The sequence below is a fragment of the Electrophorus electricus genome, chromosome 6 (genome assembly GCF_041902795.1).
Source record: "Electrophorus electricus isolate QZ-2024a chromosome 6, ASM4190279v1, whole genome shotgun sequence".
Lineage (NCBI taxonomy): Eukaryota > Metazoa > Chordata > Actinopteri > Gymnotiformes > Gymnotidae > Electrophorus > Electrophorus electricus.
This window is the reverse complement of record NC_137502.1, coordinates 5,465,975-5,487,404: the sequence shown is the minus strand read 5'-3', so window position 1 is coordinate 5,487,404 and position 21,430 is coordinate 5,465,975. Positions and strand designations below refer to the sequence as shown.

The 21,430-nt window shown below is 43.8% G+C and overlaps 2 protein-coding genes across 6 annotated transcripts in view; both read left to right on the top strand.

Moving 5' to 3' along the window:
* The first annotated feature begins 984 nt into the window (after window positions 1-984).
* On the top strand, window positions 985-3,314 carry LOC118241226 (zgc:158868). The gene is given in 4 exon segments (XM_035525450.2): window positions 985-994; window positions 1,984-2,106; window positions 2,385-2,515; window positions 2,695-3,314. Coding segments are annotated over 4 exon segments (354 nt in total). The 3' UTR covers window positions 2,785-3,314.
* Window positions 3,315-4,790: 1,476 nt separating this feature from the next.
* Window positions 4,791-21,430, top strand: part of ripor1 (RHO family interacting cell polarization regulator 1) — a 51,107-nt gene continuing 34,467 nt past the window's right edge. For 3 of the 5 annotated variants that reach the window (XM_035525488.2, XM_081715208.1, XM_081715204.1), the window contains exon 1: window positions 5,219-5,309. In XM_035525488.2, the coding sequence (XP_035381381.2) occupies window positions 5,234-5,309 (76 nt within the window). In that variant the 5' untranslated portion in view covers window positions 5,219-5,233. Of the gene's footprint in view, window positions 4,942-5,218; window positions 5,310-16,492; window positions 16,961-21,430 lie in introns of those variants that run through there. The other 2 variants (XM_081715207.1, XM_081715206.1) reach the window with 2 other exon arrangements.

Here is a 21,430-nt window from a genome sequence, read left to right as displayed (position 1 = left end):
CAAACTAAAATCAAATTTGTGTAGAATCTGGTCATGTAGAGTGTGTGGCAGGTGCATCAGCATTTTAACTGTTGAGAGTAAATCTTAGGTAAGCTATACACAACATAAGGACCACCCATTTTTCCTCAAAGGGAGAGAAATTCTTGTGAAATAAATTAGCCATGTACTGAACTTTGGAATGGTATTCATAGAACACAGTTTATAATTGTACATTGTGAGCCTGCAAGAACAAGGTTAATATAGTTAGAGTGAAAACACAGGCTCCCTGGACCTTTAAAGATAAGATTTAATTATTGATTTAAATCTTACTACACACACTGGGTCTATCCTATAACAAGATTTAAACTACAGCATTTGGGGAATACAAAGACTACCACAAGCTAAGGCCATTTATTTATTTACTTATTTGATTCACAACAACTATTAGCTTACCATAATAAATGAATCATGATGTGTTATGCAGAAGCACAGTGTAAATAGGCAGGTCGAACACAGCCATTCATGAGTGAGCTGGCTCTGACACTCAAGACGTTTGCTCACATTCATTTCATATTGCAGTCTTGCAGTGTACAGAATGTCTTGCTATTACAAACATTATTGGCATTGTTCTTAATGGACTTTGACAGAGAGGTAGGAAAGCCTGCACGTACGTGCTCATGCATGTGCATGCACACAGGCACACATATGTGATCATGTATATTCCGTCTTTGCTGGGAGCAGAGACTCAAGAGGGCCCAGCGCACAGCTGAGAGAGAGACATGGTAGGGGGAAGAAATAGAGACTTGGAGCATAAATAGAGTGCTAATGGTTCAGTACAGACTGTGCAGTACAGACTGAAAAGCAAGATTTTATTTTTTTGCTATTAATGACAGAGAGAGAGAGAGAGAGAGAGAGAGAGAGAGAGAGAGAGAGAGAGAGAGAGAACTAGCATCTATTCATTTAACCTTTGCTCATTTACTACAGTAACTGCAATAAGTCGGACGTATGTCGAAAGGTGCACTTGACCTATGTGGAAGTCATGGTTCAATGTTCCTTTGAGACATATTTCCCCAGTGCTACATAAAGTACTGTCCCTTCTTCAGGATCTCAGAGACCTGCCACAGAAGCACTGCGTTGTGGTCACCATCATTCAACTTGGTTAGCTGCCACATTAACACAAATGTGATGACATTAATTTAAACTTAATAATTGTTGTAGAAACCTATGAGTAATTATTTCAGTCATCTGATGCATCTGATCCAGAGCACACAGTGTAGTAACCAGCTGGCAACTTCTATCAGTCCCTTTAATTAGGGAAAGCACAAAAAATAGGCAGCAGATATGGTCTCCATAATAGTATTTGGGAGTCACAGTTGTAGATGTAGGGGTTGATGGAGGTGTTGGTGTAGGGATTGGTGTATGGAGAGGTGGAGGGGTTGGTATACAAGTTGGTGAACTGTTGTTGGAGGGTTTGAAGTATTGGGTTGCTGGAGTTGGTGGACAGGTTGAAATTTGGGGTTGCTGGATGTTATCTATGCTTTTTCATGGTTTCCACAGTCATGACGACCAAGCTGAGTATCTCTCTCTCAGGCTGCATAAGTGGTGGGGAGCAAGCTGAAAGGCAGTAGCTTAAATATGATCACCAACAACGCCGGCATTAATGGCTGTGTAGTGCTGCGCAACACTGGAGAGCTGGAAATGATGGAAACATTTCAGACAAATGTGGTGGGAGCCATGCTCATTACAAACATCTTTGAAGTAGCTCAAAAAATGCATTTGGCATATCCTGTCTAGGTTATGTAATCAACTACAGACTGTGCTTCGTTGTCTTTTGCGGTAATGTGTTATTCCAAATAACAGCAAAGCAAAAACCTGACATTTGCGTTCTAAGGAGTGTGACTGGGAAACTCTGTAATGGATCCTTTTTGACTGCAGTACTGCCCGCTGTACCTGTGCAGGGCTGTGTCACTCTTCACTCACCAGACAGGCATGCCTGCAGGTGAGCTGCAGTCATCAACATCTCCACGATGTTCTCCTCCATTGAGTGGTGCCCCAAGATGTTCACCTTGACACCGACGTGCGCCTACAGAACCAGCAAAGTGAGCTCTCTATTTAATCATTCCATCAGTAAGCCTAACCCCATGGGTTGGGCTTTCCCCAGTGAACACCTGAATGACACATCTAGTGGAACCGGAGCATGGTGAGGTCGCTATGGCGACCTGTTTTGAGAAAATAGCACAGACGCAATGATTTTCCAACTATTTCATCATGCTCCTATCTAGCATTTCAAGGCCAGGTTTACAGTGGTCTCAGTGAGCTTACCTTAGTGAGCTTATACAGACTTTGGCTAGGGTTAAAGCGGGCTATCAGTCTCACGGCATTCTCATATGGGGCTTGTGTCTCAGAGATGTTCATCTGTTCTCGGGCTGCCCTGAACATGCTGACAAGACACTGGGCTGAGAACTTTACAAAAGACTGAATTCTTGTCATGGCGGTACACCGTGGCTGGTTCTTAACTGACCTGGGTGGTGAACGTGTGAGTAACTGCACAAGCTGAGCAGGATAATATTATTTCCATTTTGGTGTGACCAGTATTTTTTTTTATTGTGTGGCTTTTTACATACAAAGCATCAAAATCAATGTATCATGAAGGCAAGGTCCTAATGCTTTCCTACAAATTGTGTGAATGTATACATCTCATTCTTGTACCTGAAGGCGCCCCTTGTGCTCAGGATGGTCTCTTCCCTAATGGAGAAACACAGTGGAACCCTGCTGGACTGGGAAGGCAACAATATCCTGTGGTGATGCGTAGACATTTCAGCAAAGGCGTCTCCAACACAGTTTGTGACAATGCACACCGTTATAAATACCCTTGCCCTGACACACTGCCCGTGTCTGCATTGTGTGCCATAAATGTTGCAAATAAATTATTTATGTAGCACAATCCATTGTTATGTTTAAGCATCACCTAAATTTGGCGTACTGTGTAACGACAGCTAAACTGAAGGTCAGATACTGAGGGATATTCACTGGATAGCCATGAAGGCGAGATCAGTTGAGGAACTTCCCAGAGACGTTTCCTGAGAGCAGAGTGGCATGATTAAAGTCAGCCACTTCCCCTAGATGGTCTCGTGACAGTGTTTTGTGATTAGGCGGGACGGACGATGAGGTGAAAGAGAGTGGAATGGAACAAAAAGTGAGATGGCTAGCCAGTGGGAGTCCCTTTACCCCACACTGGTGCTACTCTTACTAAAGTCAAATGATGGGCTGATCCAACAGCAGCTTGTGGGAGAACGGCATTATGGGCTAGACTTGAATGCCGGGGCAGAATGAGTTGGTTTTTCTTCACAGCTTCAACTTAAAAAGCTGAACCCAAGCAAGCTGCTGTCAGACTACCATACAAGAATATAGGTCCCATGACCAATGTGAAATCATTCTTTGTGATATGTTAAGAAAAGTGCTACCACCAGTGATGAATAAGGCTTTTACAGTGTTGTATGTTAATTCACCCTTTGTGGTTTGGTAGTGGTATCACATAAGACTTTAGACAATATCAGAGTGGCATAACTGAGCAAAGCTTTAGATCAAAACATGTTTTCTAGTCAAACCTTTCACTTCACATGTGCTAGTAATAATACATGTACCAGCAGTGTACAAAAAAAAAAAAGGAACGGTTTGAAATGAACATCAATGGGAAAGGTATGCCCTCTTGTGGAACAATGTGCAATTGCAAGTCTACCTTCTTATCGTTTAGGGTTCCACACAGGCCAGGAGTGAGGCTTCAGAGATATGCCGTTTGTTTGCGGTTCTGCATCAGTCTTTCTTATCCCCAGGAAGCGGATTATGTGTGAAATTTTAGTACTAAGTGAATCCAGGAGGTCTTTGAAGAAAAGTTCCATATCAAGTATGCAAATCAAAACTTTGCTCAACTTACAGCATGGAGAAAACTAAAGAAGAGAATGTACTACTGTAGACTGAAAGAACTGTAGACTGAAAGAATTGTACATCTAAATGTATAGTTAGTATCTATCAAAACACTCGCCAATCGCTACCTCTGCCACACAATAGTGTGATGGTCTTTTTCTTCGCACATTTACAGTGTAGGCTGTTACCCATACTGTAGGATCTCTAAATTAATAATTAATGATTAATGAATGTGTTACCCATACTGTAGGATCTCTAAATTAATAATTAATGATTAATGAATGTGTTACCCATACTGTAGGATCTCTAAATTAATAATTAATGATTAATGAATGTGTTACCCATACTGTAGGATCTTTAAATTAATAATTAATGATTAATGAATGTGTTACCCATACTGTAGGATCTCTAAATTAATAATTAATGATTAATGAATGTGTTACCCATACTGTAGGATCTCTAAATTAATAATTAATGATTTTGCAAAAATAATTATGCAAAAATAAAACGATGGCTACTGTGAGGCCTGTGATAAAACGATGGCTATACAGTATGTGTCAAACTAAATAAATGCCGAACATAATCTAAATTATTTGAAGATTAACAGAAGTTTATTAACCGTTATCAGTCTTAACACTTCACCTGATAACACGACCAACCACCGACTACTGTATTCTCGTTCACGTGGCAAACAAGCAGATTCGTCGGTGTCAGGAATCCCCATGTTTTGTTGGCAAATACTAATTAACATTGACTGCTGACTTTTAATTACCCGTGGTGGCACTCCTGCTCGGTCTGAGGACAGGGAGGTGTCCGCTGGCATTTGCTGGCGATGCGTCTCAGAAGTGGGAGCAGAGACTTCGGTGAACGTTTGGGCGCGTTATCCCGCACAGCCCCGCAAGACTCGGGTTGGAAAATTTGCGCAAACATTGGCGCTGAAACTTCTCTCTGACCATTTCACCCCGTCGCGATTGACTTTTGGACCGTTTCCATTCTCGTAACGTCAGAAACGAGGTTTGCCACACCGAATTCGTTAAGGTAGGGTTTTGGCAACGGTTTGCGCTTCTGTTCCGTGAACCTTTACGCACGATAACGCGTATATTGTGTTTTAATTCACGAGTCCGCTGATCGTGTGCTCTCTGTTCGTCCTTTTAGCGCGGACAGTTAATTATTAGGACTCTGCTAGAGAGACTATTGCACCACTTTCGGATGTTCCTGTTGGATTAAGAAGTGAACTGGCCCCCGTCCAATAGATTAAATACGGTTTCCCCTTACTCTTAAAATGTAGACATGAGGTTCTGCTGCCAGCTCGCCGTGGGGTGGATCTGAGATGAATATATCACGTCCGGGGTGGGTTGCTCGAGGTGACGGGGCGTACGGGTTCATTGTCCCGTTGTGGTCAGAAGGTAATGCTTGCAGTCTAAAAACTTTTTAAGAGTGCGTGTATTTTATTCAAGTAAAATATATATCACGATTTTTCTTGATATACTAGACTAACCCTGCATCGCAGTGAGCGCATGAGGGCATTGACAGCGTAAGTCGTGCTACATTTGTCTATAAATTTGACTATAAACTCTCCGCGGTTCTGAATGTGCGCTCCTCAGGAGCCTGAAGTGGGGACTCCACGCACCAGTGTGCCCCTATAACGTTTGGTACATTAGTGCATAGAAGACTTGGGCCCCAGTCTTAAGTGATTCAGATTTTTAAGTGTTATAGATCTTTGTATAACACAGTATTTACTTCTGTTTTAATTTGGAAAATGTATGCAGGCAAGGCAGAGGTTCTTTTGTTTGACCTTTGTGGTCAAAGTTCAGTGACCTCAGGCAGCATTCTCCTTATTAAAAATGGTGGTCAACTCCATTAATGCTGCCTCAGTTGGGTCCCGGGACTTTTAGACATGGAAGCAGAACTGGGTGATGACTAGTTACTGTGATTTGAAAAATAATAATAAACCCGGTGTAATTAAATATCACAGTGAAAAGAGCGAGAAGATCACAATTACTGTCACAAAGACCTTGCATTCCTTGGCAAGTGTCATTAAAGCCTATAGTCTGTTTTTTCTTACAGATTTTTGCATGGCATGCTGTGTAATGTGGTAAATAACATTATCATGTAAAGCTTTAAAAAAAATACTTTTTGAGTCCCTTGACCCTAACATGAATATATACATGTACAGCTTGCTCTCTAAAAGAACCAAACAATTACCTGTTTTTTACTGAGTTTAAAGGATTTGCATAACATTATTTAGCTACATTATTAAACAAGTCAATGGAAATACCCCACAAGGACAGTAATACAAATGTGTACTTGTGTGGGTGGGTGTGAGTTTCACTCAAACACAAGACAAAGAGATAAGAAACTGCAAACACTTGGTCTGTACCCACATGCTGTTTCAGTGCTGTCTTTTCATACAGTTATTTACATTCTCAGCTGCTCCCTCTGAACAGCCACCTGCAATGTATGTCTAGAACCCCGATATGCCATTATGAAACTCAGGCCTGTGGAATGAACAGTCATATCCGCAATAAAGGAATATTAGGTTAATTCAGGTGATCACTTAGAGATCGCTGATAAGGTAAGTAGGTGACTGGGCTCTGTGAGGTGAGGCAGGTGCTAACCTGAGATATTCCAACAGACCACTGGAAAGTTATTAAGTTATTCTGCAGTGGGACTTTGGCTCTGTTATTTGTCTTGGTCACCTTTCTTATACACACACACACACACACACACACACACACACACACACACACACACACACACACCAAAAAAATTCCCTTTTGTCCTCTTGATGTGGTCTGTCACAAAGTGTCCTTGGTGTGGCTGTTCAGAAACACATATGTGTAGAGCACATTGTACACAAAATCAATTCACTTGTACAACTCAGCTTTCCAATAGTGTAACTCCACTCTGACCTCTGACCACTATGTGGTTCACCAAAGCCAATGATTTACCCCCCTGCTGCAGACAAAAGGGACCCAGCCATCAAAGTTTACATGCGCCTGAAACCAGTTTACCCTGTGGGCAGCTCTGCGACCCAGGAAAAAGTGTTCTTCTGGCTATCAGTTTGCCTTTCTCACACTGCTTCTGTTCTATAAGACTGTTAGTGTTCTCTTTACGCTGACTTTTTAAAAAAATATTTTGCCATGCCTGTTTCTGACTTCCAAATGCACACATGTACACACACGTATGCTCGCGAACGCAAACACGTTATTAGTCAGAGGGGAAGCTGTCAGCTCAGTCCTCTGGCATGTGAGACTGATAGGCAATAGCTGTCACTGGTGTAGGGTGGAGAGGTTAGGGGTTTCAATGGTCCAGATGTGAGGGCTGAGGAGGGCGGTGCAGGGGTCACAGAGCAGCCTGCGATGCCCTTCCTGCTTGACAAAATACCAAATCAACACAGCCGGGGGAGATAGGCGGGTAGATTCCTGGAGTGTTACGAAATGTGTCAGAAGTGGTGAGAGGTGTGTGTGTTTGTGTGTGTGTGTGTGTGTGTGTGTGTGTGTGTGTGTGTGTGTGTGTGTGTGTGTTTATACACATATGTATATGTGTGTGTGTTAGAACTGATGCTGGGCAAATAATCAGCACATATAATACTATTTGTATATAAAAGCTTAGCGCAAGTCTTAGATATTTCCTACTCTCTGTGTGATGGCTGCTGCAAACGGATCTGTAGGCTGGACTGAGAGTCCTGTATAAATGCTGTAAATGTAAATGTAGGCTGGACTGAAGGCCCTGTAGAAATGCTGTAAATGTAAATGTAGGCTGGACTGAGAGTCCTGTATAAATGCTGTAAATGTAAATGTAGGCTGGACTGAAGGCCCTGTAGAAATGCTGTAAATGTAAATGTAGGCTGGACTGAAGGCCCTGTAGAAATGCTGTAAATGTAAATGTAGGCTGGACTGAAGGCCCTGTAGAAATGCTGTAAATGTAAATGTAGGCTGGACTGAAGGCCCTGTAGAAATGCTGTAAATGTAAATGTAGGCTGGACTGAGAGTCCTGTATAAATGCTGTAAATGTAAATGTAGGCTGGACTGAGAGTCCTGTAGGCTGGAGTGAAAGCTTGTAGGCTGAACTGAGGGCCATGTATGCTGGACTGAGGGCCCTGTAGGCTGGACTGAGAGCCTTGTAGGCTGGACTAAGGGCCAAAACAGGATTGTGGCAACAGTAGAGACTGTCATCTGCCCACTTACAGACTCTAACGTGCTGTAGAGTCTAGTGTGCATCATTTAAATAGTAACTGTTAGGACTGTACAACATGTCATGTCTTAATTGTTATAGTAGTATTTGCCTTTACAGTATCAATATCGGAGAAAGCTGGAATATGCAGATGCAAACGTGATAGTTTTTTCACATCACAAGGCTCATATGACTACTATGTATGTTTCTTTGTACTCTGCCGATTTGATATTGTATCTCAAACTGCTGTTTCAGTACATTGGAAAAAAGAACAAATTTGGCCATGCCTGTAACCTTGACTCATTATGATGACATCAGAAATCAGGTTCTCATGGGGTTCAAATATCATGCAACCACAAGTCGCCATGCTACTGTTTCCCCATAACTGTTTATGAGTCATTCATTATTGTCTTATGCCCTTAATGGAAAGCCCTCTGAACTGAGCAGAGCTGGACAAGGATTAAGGGTGGTGAGCAGTGACACACACAGGCCACAATGACAGGAAACATGGCCAGATTTCCCCTGCTTTGATATGGACTTAAATGTCTATGTAGGCTTGACACTTCCTGAGAAAAAGGATTGTGGGTGGATACTCGAACCATAGATCTGTTCCACTGAGATGATGCTGTTAAGTGATTTGGTCTGAACGTCAATGGAATGTTTTGCAGAACTGTGAAAGTGCTTGTTTAATGTGTAATCTAATGTGCTTATTTTTCATGGGTCTTTTATCTGATTATGTACAATAGCTGTTAGTTAATCATTACTACTACTCCTAATAATAATAATAATAATAATAATAATAATAATAACTTGGTACTAATATCTATACTGATATCTAAATCTTTTGTCTTTGTGGTGCATGATCAGGTCTTCTTAGGTGGGGCAGGTATTGATTGTGAGTGCAGGTGTGTGTGTGTGTGTGAATGATTTATCTGAGCTCATCATGTGTGCATGTAAAATGATAGAAACACACACACATGCACACACATTAAAATGTTAAAGACCCTCTCGCAGTCTCATCAGCTATGTCAGTATTATTTTTGCGTACACAGGCAGAAGGCAGATGCTTCTGATATGCCATTATTCTGTATGGTGTGTTGATCGTATTTAGCGTACGTCTGGCAATGCAGGTAGTGTGTACATTTCAGCTACGTACAGTGAGTGTTGATTAGATTGAATCAAGCTAGTTCTTTTGTGTGTGTGTGTGTGTGTGTGTGTGTGTGTGTGTGTGTGTGTGTGTGTGTGTGTGTGTGTGTGTGTGTGTGTGTGTATGTGTGTGAGAGAATTTCATGAGTCCAGCACCAGGAGGGGAAGGAGGGTCCTGTTCACTGTATGGCCTTTACAGCTGACCCGTGTGCTGCAATCCTCCGTGCACTGTGTCCGCAGTGAGAAACATCTCCTGACACTGTAGCCATGTATAGGAAAAGGGTCTGTTCATTCATATCTTAAGATCAGTGTACATGCTGCTGAGGAATGAGAGTGCATAAATTTCGTTAAAGATTAAGACAGTGAACGTGGGTCAAAGGTGAATAAACTGCAAAATTCAGTGAGAAGAAAATGTCACGTATGTGTCTTTAATCTTGGCTGGGTGCATTTATGTGCATCATTCTGACATTTCACAGGGTATGTTACAGATTTTTACAGTCATTTCACTGAAGTCTCATTTTATTGATGTCGCATTTCACTAAAGTTCATTGACGTGTGTGTGTGTGTGCTTATCAAACATCTTTGCGAACTCAGGCACCACACCTCCATTTACAGTGACATATGTAACTGGTTTTCCATGAACTTGTATGCTTTTTTCATGAAGTCATAAAGCCTCCAATAAATAGTTGCACCAACAATTGAGCTCTTTGCTACACAAGGCCCCGATACAACATGTTTCCTAAAGTGTCCACCGGAGTGCAGTCTTGGGTTACTATTATTTCATGTGAGTCTGCTATTCTCTAGAGGGCCTTGTCTTCTCCTCTTTATCTTGCTATAAGAGGACAGGAATATGAGTTACCACTGACATAGATTACTTACGCACGTACACCTCTCAACAGACTGCAAAAAAATCCTAAAGTTTGAATGGCCAGACTCAGCCTCAGGTTTGTCAGTGACGTTTTATTTCTTTCACTTTCTTTTTCAGTGTGTCACTTTGTAAGTAGGCGATTATGGAATATTTGTGTGGCCGTGTGGGCAGCTCCACAGCGGGAGCAAAGACAGATTGCTGTGTGTGTGTGTGTGTGTGTGTGTGTGTGCGCGTGCACGTGTGTGTGTGCGCGTGGGTGTATGTGTGTGGCAGTAGATAATCAGAATGGCAACAACAGATGAGATGAAGCAGACAGTAATGGAAAGTTTGAGGAAGAGGAGGAGGAATTGGAGAGTTTGAGGAAGAGGAGGAGGAATTGTACTGTGGAACTAGAGAGATAATATTCAGTAGTCTTCTCTAGTCTGTTCCTATATATATATATATATATGAACCAGTTTTGTACCAGAACTTGTTCTCTGGAAACCTTGTGTACTTCACTACAATTTTGAATCTCTCTCTCTCTCTCTCTCTTACTACAGTACAGTTACTCACAGTTATTGCAGTTACTCACCTGGAATCTTGTTTGGATTATATATATATACATACATATATATACATACATACACATACAATTATATAGAAAAAAATATATACATTTTATTATTAAAATTATATTCTTCACCATGTATTATATTTTTCCAGGATATAAATAATTAATAAACAACACATATTCAAGGACTGAAATCTGAAATTTGTATTACACAGAATTAATAGTATTTATGCCACAGGCAGTGTATAAGTCATTATAAACCAAATAGAAGGCCATTTAGATTGATTTACATCCCCTGTGACATCAGTGGACTATTCAGCTCTGTCTTGGTTTTTGTGTAATTCCAGATGCCATACTTCATCCGGGTCTGGTAAACCAGCTGCGTAACTTTTACTGCACCACCGCATTTACATAGGCCTGTGTCCCATGAGACAGGAACCAGTAGAAGGCAAGCTCCTCGCCCTGGACTGGGATCCTCCCAACTCGGTGGGCTGGACGGTATAAAAATGAGATGGAACGCACCCATAACCTGCTCCGGCAGCTCTCTTCCTGACACAGGCCATGCAGGGCCCCGAGCGGCTGTAAACACAGAGCTTAATGAGGCTCCCCAGTCCAGAGGCTGAGCAGGAAGCACGGAGATGTGCCCCGCCACCAGGAAACCAGCACAGGGAAATAAACCAAGCAATAGCCTCTTTGTGTGGCCGTCCTTGTTTACAGCAGGGTCTGGGGTTGGGCTACGCTGTTGTGGGCTGTTCTCGGGCCCTGAGCATGGTCATGTGTTGAGTAGGATGACTTTGAATCAGGGTTTCTGAGCATGGAGAAATAGGAGCAGTTTCTTCCTGTCTGTTCATGCACAGGCACTGAAGGCATGAAACTGTGCTCTTCTCTGATCTGATACTGCATTTTTGGGGAATCTTAGGATTTTTACTTTCAGTTTCTTTTCTGTTTATGGCCCTTTATCCATCCATCTCTCTCTCTCTCTCTCTCTCTCTCTCTCTCTCTCTCCCTCCTCTCTCTGCTCTCTCTGCTCTCATCCTCTCATGTGTTATTCCATCCATCCTCCCATTCTGGCTGACGTTCAGCGCTCGCTCACCTCTTTCAACATGTGCATTAAGGTGAGCCCTTTGGCTGAGCTTTAATTACAGGTCCTGGATCAGATCTGCTCTGTGCTTTTATTCTGCAGTGATGGCTCCAGCCTGGGCTCAGGCCTCAGGGCTCAACACTGCTCACCAAGAAATTACTGGCGCAATCAGTCTATTTGCAAAGCATAAGGCAAACCTCATTTAACCACATCCTTATAACAGACATAAAGAACAGCCTGCATTCCAAACACATGCCAAAAGCACATACATGTTCACAAAAATATCAGACGCGCGCACACACACACACACACACACACACATGCATTCTCTACAGTGTGTGTACGCGCTGGCTGCCTCTGAGCGAGGCAGGCTCTGTCGAGAAGCCACTTCCTGTCCTCTGCCACCGAGCATCCACACCAGCTAATCCCCACCGTCATCCGATCGCTCAAGGGAAGCAGGATATTCCAAGCTGGGGGAGAGATTAGGCAGGCTGAGGGATCAAGGGTCCACCCCCTGGGGTCTGGGGTGTGGTAGTTGAGTCACGGAGGCCCAGGGAGTGCAAATGTGGGGACATGTGACAAGGTTCCTGGAGTGGGAGTTTGAACCCCCCAGGAGAAGTTGGAACAGACCCCACACACTGCATCACAGGGCACTGGCTCAGAGTTCTCATAGTTGTGAAGTGCTTTTTTAAAAAATTAATTAAAGCACAGGAAAATAACCTCAAATATCTTCGGCCTATTCAAAGGCTAAATGTGTACTAAGATTTAAAAAGTGAAAAATATGGCAGTTAATTATGGGAAACTACAAAGGAAAATTAATCTATATGTCACATGTTCATACAGCTCCACCCTAACAGTCAATCACACAACCAGCCAAGCCCATCAGCCTCACTGCAATACTAACTTCACACACCTGTCTCCCCTCTAATTACTTAATTATATATGTCCTTATAGCCTTGTTTACCAAGTGCCTTCATACTGAGTCTTCATTTTGTAGCCTCCACTTCTTGCACATTTTTCTTTCTTCCATCTGCTATTTTTTGGATTTTGTGATTTTTGTACCTCTGCTCTCTCATCTCCCAGTTTTTGGCTCTAGGCTGTTTTCTGGATCGTGTTTTTGTCCAGTTCACTGTCTCAGTATTTCTCATGCCCTATATGTGGATCCTCTCCTGTCAGTAGTTTCATCACACTATAATTGTAAGCAACAAAAGTATAAATCATACAAAGGTGTTCAAGAAATGTTGCAGTTGTATTACAAAATATTACCCAACTCGGTTATAACAAGCTAATGAGATTAAGACCACCTTAGGGTAAGTTAACATTATGACCTTTAGCAGTCATGTCTGAGTCATGATTGGGACCATAAAAATCAGAATTTTAAATGATCTGTGAAGTTGGCTGTGTAATATGTGTTGAACAGAAATAGAGTCAAATGCAGTAAAACAAAGTATTTTAATCCGATAAGGGCAATCCAAATCATAGTCAAAAACAGGCATCAGCATCTAATCGAGGTCAATCCAGCAAGGCAAACAAATCCAAAGGGGAACAGGCAAAAAGGGTAATCCAACAATACAGGCAAGGATCTAAGTAACCAGGGAAATGAAAATCCAAAACGCTCAGAAACGTTAGACAGGCAAACGAGACTTTACAAAGACTGAATTAACACAGATGGGTTATATACAAAGACCCATAACGATAACGAGATATAGGTAAGACTAATAATCTGGTGACTGGGAACAAACTGGGGGTTTGTGGTTAACGTAGTCCTTGAACGTCAGTGCTCTCGTGGCAGACGTGACAGCTGGTCCTAAGTAGAAAAAGTCCACCGTGTCTGAGAAAAGACCGATTACACATCACTTGAGTGTTTGACAAGAGTGAGTTATATAATATATGGTCAGGCTCTGGGTTTAGAGTGCTACAAAAGTACGCTTGTAAGCTTTGTACTTCTACATGGTGTGGAGTTGTGTGATGCTGTTTGTTGATGGAAGAGTGATACGGCAGTTGTGCCAATCACATGCCACCAGCCTCAAACTGAGCTGAAAGATTTAAAATGTGAATGTTTACTCCTTTGGTCTACATGAATAATGAGTGATTGTACACACGGCCTCCTCTAGGGTGGAAATGAGCACTGTATGATTGACCCAAATATCCAGCCAAATGCCCCAGGGTAAGATTTTATCAGAGATCCTTCTCCCCTAGGCCAGAAAATCGTGTGTGTGTGTGTGTGTATGTCTAGGCAGATATCTTAGTTATAAAGTAGTTTCTTGTGTGTTTGTGTGTATGCTCATGTGTGTTCTGAAATACAAGAGGAACAGATGGACCTAACAGGTGTTATGCAACTCATGTGTGGGTAAGTGAACATATCTGCTCATGTGTATCACCATATTATGGTAGGCAACTGGGCAGCCCTTCTGGGGTTGGCAAACCACTCAAAGCAAATGCTCAGTGAACGGGAACCCTTACATAATGACGGAGGTTTGTCTCTTGGCTTTTTTTCGGTCTCCTACACAGCTTTCTCTCTCTCTCTCTCACCCATGCATGCTTTCACATATTCTGTGGGGAGTTCTCTTCCTTCCTTTGCCTTCCATGCTGGAAATGATGTCACATGACAGCCTTTGATCACTGCATCGATGCACACCTGTGTGAAACCTGCCCACTCACCAACACTCTCCCAGAACAAAATGCCTCCCTTGGGCAGGACATGCGCCAGGCTCCTCAGGTGAGCGAGCAGAAAGAGCAAAAGACTCTGAAAGTTTATAAATACATTGATGTTTTAGTCTGGCCAAGTGCTGCCAAGTAAGATAAGCGACCATTTCCCTGTGGGGTAGAAGGTCAAAACGTAACGTTTCAGCGTACTGAGTGAGTAAAAGTTGGAAGCTGTGCAGAGAAAATTAATCTACAAATCTCTGGAGGGAGGGAGGGAGAGAGAGAGAACTTAAGAAAAAGTAATCAAAGATCAAAGACTTCCCCCTCTTAACCTATAGACATGCTTTGAGGGAGGATGGTGAAGCCGGACAGGCTGGGGTTCAGGGGTCACTGACTGCTAGGGTGCAGCGGGGAGGAAGGCGGTCAAGGTTCTTCCCCTCTGGGAACACATCAGTGGATCCAGCTGCCCAAGCACAGGCATCTAGAGGCAACACCAAAAGCAACTTGAGTTTCAGACACAAACACCAGGGGGAGATGAGGTAAGATGTGGGAAATGAGTGAGGATGAGTTAGACAAAGACATTAAGAGATTCGATGTTTTAGAATTACCTTTCAAATCAGCCCCCAACCTAGGTTTCACTTACACTTACTGTCTGTCACCACTGTGTCCGTTTCCCTGTCTGAATGGATCTTTCATGCATTTGTGAGTTGTAGGTGTTCCCTGTGTGCTAGTGAATATGGGGTGATGAATGAATGCTGGAGGGTATTGCCCTGTCGGCTGGACATGTGTCAGGTTTATTTGTCCATGTGTATGCTCATGCACATCAGTTCAGCGTTGCTGAATACCTCCTGCTCTCCTCGGAGCATGCCAAGAAGAGTGTGCCAGAGGCGCCCCGCTGAGGGGTTACTGGGGCGGGGTGCCGCACACTCGTGTGAGGGCACCAGGACAATTCAGATGGGGGAATAAAAGCTGGCCGCTTCTGAATAGGGTGAGCATGCGGTGGCGTTGATGAGGGGGGGTGGCATGGGGACAGGGCTCTATTGATCTCAGCACTCAGCGGGTTGTGCTATCTTATGCTTGCAGCCGGCCAGGCATACCGACCCTCCAAACAAATGACATCATGCAAGGTTGCCGCAGTAACAGCTGAATAGGGCTTGGGAGATGAGGTATTCATGCTTTTGCACTAGCAATTGTGCATGTGTGTATGTGGGTGTGTAAACGAAAAATAGAAGTGGCTATAGCATATGCCAGAAAGACAGGTTAGTCCTCAGTGTAAGATAAGATTAGATTAAATTTATTGATCCCTGGAGAGAAATTAATTTCCTGCTGGTCCATCTGACCCAGAGTGCCTACTCTTCTTCATGTTTGTCTGACATGTGCCTTGGTCAAACCAACTTTGTCAGCAAGACTGGTTCTCTGTTCCTTTTTCTGTTTACTGTAGTTTAGAGCCTCTGTAATTGTGCTGTTTACCAAAAAAGTTGCACAATGAAAACACGTTATTGCATCTGTAAACAATTAAGATCAGCCACGCATGAAGTCTACCTTTCATAATGCAGAAATTCAGTGAAACTGTGTTGTATTGTTTTGAATGGGATTGCCATGGCCGTGCTCAATGTTTGCTTTTGAAACCTTTGAAAGGTAGCACAGAGATCATTATGTTGAATAACCTGCAGGTCTTTGCTCTAGAATAATTAATAACCCTACTCTGAACATCCTCACATCCCTATTGGATCCAGACCACTCGTTCCACTGGCTTACTACCATACATGTGCATTATTTCCAAGAATGCTTTGAGATACTGCATGCTACCAAGAGAACTCAGTTGTCCGTGGCACACGGAGATACTGGGAACTAAACGTCTGTTCTATGAATAGCGGTCACATTCTGCACCGCTTAAGCAGTGATTTTGCTAGAATGTGGCACTCCGGGGCAGAAAAGCTGCTGTACGCGTCTTAGATCAATAGAAGTCATCCGGCAGGCTGATGGCTCTTTTCGGGGCAACAAGTTTCACTTGCGAAAGAGGGAAACGAGGTTTAGACGTCCTCTCGTCCTCCCTTCCCCCAGCCTGTTAGGGACGCGGCCCACGAAGTACCGAGCAGTTCTGTGCGTGCATGTGCGCGAGTGTACTACCCACGGAGGACACCCGTGCGCTCAGCAAAAAAATATTCCACGCGACCGTTGTTTTTTGTTTGTTTGTTTTTGTTTAATTCTTTCTTTATTTGTTTGTTTGTGTTTTTTATGTAGCAGTTTCCATTGCGTTTGCCTGAACCTCCTAATCACCTCCTCCGCTACTTTCCGCGCAGACTGAGAGGAGGACGTGGTGGGGAGCGCATTTGCATGGGTTTGTCCACACCCCTCCAAAGATAACGACGGCGAAGAGCTCCCAGCTTCGCATACAGCAGCAAAAAAAGTGTCAGCGAAACGGAAGGCAAACGTGCAATTCCCTTCTGAAGTGGATGCATTTTATGTACTTCTGGGTCGGTGCGAAAGCTCGTCTCATTTCCTTTGTCTGAAAATATCGCACTCCGAAAGGATTCGAAGATTTGGGATTTGGATTTACACCGATAATACCCCCACTGGCGACAGACATGTAGGTGTTTTGATATAAAACTCTGGGCTACAGAAATGAACTGCGCTTGTCACGGTGTGTCCGTTTTAACGTGGGCCTTAGAATTTACCGGGGAAAAACTGTCTTCGTAAATAGTTTGTACGCTACACTGCGTGAGGCTATTTTAAACGCTGGCGGAGAACGGGTCAGGATGAGCCATTATGCTTTAGAAATCCGAAAGGGTTGCAAATGTTTCTGTTAATCTGTCCGGGCTGGTTTCGTATTAAACGTTGATGGCTTTGTCGTGGTCACAAGACGGGTGCTGCTCCACTGGACTGGCAATGCTAGCACGAGGAGGGCTCAGTCTCCGTCTAGATGACAAAGAAAGCGTTGTTTGATATCTGTAATGGATGACAGAAATGTATTAATGACGTGAAATGGAGCTTTGGGAAGGTCCTGTCAAGAGGCATTCCCCTATTAGTTTTAAACACGTATGGCATAGTTTGCGAAGTCAGCGGTGCCAGAACCTAAACGTGTCCAGATTTAGTGGAAATCGGTGCGTTTTGAATGACAGATTGCACTAAATGATAAATGATGCAGTGAGTGTAATGTGAGGCGTTGTAGAAAGTATCGGATTGTTTTCAAATGCAATCGTTGCCTTCGGATATTTGCTCCAAACCAGCTAGCACGCTCAATTGCGAATATTCTCTGGCGCTAATCTCCGCAGTCTAATCCCACTGTTGGCTCCTTTTCCGATTAATGCGAGGGAATGCGGATTCATGCTTTTGTAATTTAACTGTTTACGATACCACGTCTGAAATATAATCATAAAACAGACGTCTTAATCTTACGTGTTAAGAGAATAGTCTGTTTGTAATTCATTCACAAAGTGTTGATCATATGAGGGATGATGAACTTTATTAAATTCCTTGCAATAATTAGGAATAGATTTAGTGTGGGGAAAGGTCTCTTGCAATCACAGACCCTCAGAACCCCCCTTATGAAGAGTACGTCTGAGTACTTCTAGGGCGCTATTCGGCGTTTAAGGCTGTTCTTTGTGGCCACATGCTCACCAAGGAGAACTAGAGAAGGCCCGAATGTCGCTCCACATCCATGTGCTTGGCAGACACTTGTTTTGCAACGTAGCACATGTGCTCTCTATTTCTGAGCAGGAGAAGCAGACGTGTTGCTTCATGGTCCTTCGCCAGCTGTCTGCTCCTAGTGGAGCAGAATGTGGGAGCGGTTCTTTTTCACACTCGGCCCGTCAGGCGGAACCGCAGGCCGCACAGTCTGCTCTTTGTGCACCGCCCAGCCGTCATTAAGGGACGTGATCTGGCTAATAGTTTGATTAAGAAAAAGGTTTGTGTGTGTTTGTGTATTTATGTATTTAGTCTGTGGCCTACAGGCTGGACAGCCTGCTGGGAACATTTTTGTTTTGCGTGTATACCGTGCCCGTTCGTTGGGTCGGGGCTGGTAAGAGCTTACTGATCACTTGTCATCTGATAGGGATATATAGCCTCATCAATTTTGGACTGTCCATAAAAGGATGGATAAATGCAATCTTATTGATTTTGCTGGGTAAGATATTTCATTAAACACCCATTGCAATACAGAGCCATTTATAGTGGCACTCTATTGATTGGCTAATGGAAGACATTTGTCTCATCACAGTACAGCTAAAGTATTTAACCTGCGCATATTACATAAAATATTAATTAGGAAGTGGATGAGTCTAAAATCTTATGAGTTTGTCTCTATTTAAATAGATAGGTATTTTCTGTAGCATCACATTATTGACGGGGAAAGTGGTGTGATATTGTGTAGTTGCTGATAGCTGGCTGGGTATTCCTCTGTAACTCTGAGCCTGGGGGATATGTTTGGTCCTGTTCGCCCCCATCACGGGTAGTGATTCCCTTTGTGGTAGGAACACACCAGACTGACACTGAAGAACAGACATTGACTGCGCAACTGATGGTTGCCTTCCGTCAGCCCTCGTCACTGATGTGTATTTACACTGGAACACACCAAACAGACCACAGCTGCTGAAAGATATTCACGCATGTTCTCTTTCCGCGCGTAAGAAAATGACTCAAAATGAAGGTTCACGAAGGTACAGACTTCTGATAATGAGCCTACTGAGTTCTGAGTGTCTTCTTGAGCTCCTCCTTTCCAGAAAATTCCATATCGTTGCGTCAAGGTAATGAGGACAAATGTTCCACCTGGTCTCTAGATATCACAATTATTTTGCTTGTAGCAAAATATAATGTTGGCCTAGCACACTGCCTCAGTAGATCAAGCCACGGTGCAACAAAAAAAAACCCTCAGGCGGTTTATGACTATTATTTGAAGACAAATTTAGACTGAACAGCATAATCATAAAACGGTCCCCCATGGCTGTCTGCCAATACGACATGCAGAATTGCTCGAAATAGCACTGACATGGACCACTGGAGCGGAATGCACAGCATTGAATACGGGCAGACAGCCGATAGTCGGCTCAACGTGTCCATAGTCTTAAGTTCATTCCAACTTTTTTTCTTTTCGTGATATTTCTGCCCCCCCCCCCCCAATTTCCCTTCTTCTTATATTCTTGGTGTCCTCGTGAAGAACCAGTCTCATCTGACCCCTCTGGGTGCTTCTGAGTCCACAAAAAAGACCAGCCTTGTCCTCGGGGCTTCCCAATGATGTGCTCATACCTCACTGTAATGTTAACATATGGGTCTCGTCATTTTGGGTCTAAGCTCATAAGACCACGAGTTTACCCTAGTCTTAGCGTTCTTGGTGGCACTGTAAAGTATAGTGGATCTCTTCCTCATTCAATTCCTCAGGAACGTTTGCCTTCATAGGATTGCGCTTGTTTACAGCGTATCTCAGGTTTCGGTTATCGTGGAGGAATATGAACTTTTTATAGACTGGCTTGTTTCTATGGAGGAAGAATAGATATGAATCTGTCAGACGGGTCCAAGCTCAAGAATGTCTGGAGCCACGTAGGAGGGGAGCTGTCTCACTGTATCTGTCTCAAGTACCTGCCTGCTGGTCTGTGAGCAGCCATAATGAGACAATAGCCAGAACATTGAAGGCTACATGTGCGCGCGCATGCACACACGCACACACACACACACACACACACACACACACACACACACACACACACACACACACACACACACACACACACACACCAAGAACATAGCCTAATTCGCAACTCGTGACTGGCATTTTTCCCCCAACATGCCTTCTTTCTAGTCCTGAGGGACTTTGGCGGTTGATGGCTTCCTGTGAGATTCTTGTCACTTCCTGCATTACACTGTCACGGCAGCTAAATAAAACATACTGTCCTTTTTATCTTTCTTTCTCACATACATACAGAGTTTCTTCCACTCTGATTTCCATAATGTAACTGTAGCATCTTCTTAGTTTTGTTTTAACAAGTTTGGTTACACAGTGTTATCGGTGCAGTGGACGGTTCTTTCACACTCCCTCTCTCGTCTCGCTGCTTATCTTTGTATGGCTGTTCCAGCTACATGCCCAGCTGCAGTGTCCTGTGTCCACAAGTCCAGACCTGCTGTCCACTACCAGCTAGAGAAGGCCAGGCTTTGTTTCCCTGAATGCAGTGCGTCGTCTTCTCGGCCTCCCTAGCGGAATCCCAGCCCTGCTGTATCCGTTCCAGCTCCAAGATAAACAGGAAGGGGCTGGAATTACAGAGCTTTGTGGAGGAGTCCATGACGACTGTGGGTTATAACGGGCGTATGAATGCCCCAGCAGCGAGGCCGGCCTCGGTCACACCTAACCTGCTGCGTCTGGGCATTTGCGACACTAAGGATGTGCGGTGTTCTCCCTATGCCCTTCTGTTGTCAGTAAAGGTGTATTTCAGAAAGGTGACATAATTAGAGTGAGATGGTATCTCACTGTACTGACAGGCAGCTGATGTGCGGGAGCTGATCACTAGTTAGTGTAAAACGTTCTATATCAAGACTAGAATGAACACTTAATCCATATTGTCCATAATTAACTGTGAACGTAAGAAAGACAGACACTGCTCCATCAAACGGCTTCCATGTTTATTTGGCCTCACTGCTACCCTGGACCTATGACCTCATGTCCATTTCCTCTTTCTTCTCTGGAAGATCTGCAAGAATGGACTTAAAAGTCGCTGCTGTGAAATCGGCCTCTGCCTCTCTTTGAAGACTTCCTGGCTTCGGAATTGGTCCCACTTTTTTAATTCTGTCGGCCAGAACGACCTGCTGCTCGGGTCCGTTTGTCAGCTCTCTGCCCAGTATCCCTTCCCCGTTAGCACTGCTCCTTTTGAGACAGCGCCGCCTCGCTGGGAAGGCAGTGAAGTCGCAGTGGCCCGGGGCGGCATGAGACCATGTGTGGCGACCTCGTTATGGGGAGGCAAGAAGGCCGCATGCAGGTGGCTTGTCTTCTGCCTGCTGCTGACTCCGTGACCCGGATCTCTGAACCAGCGCTCGGGGCTGCGCTTCTGCCCTGGTTAAATTGCTACCTCGGCAG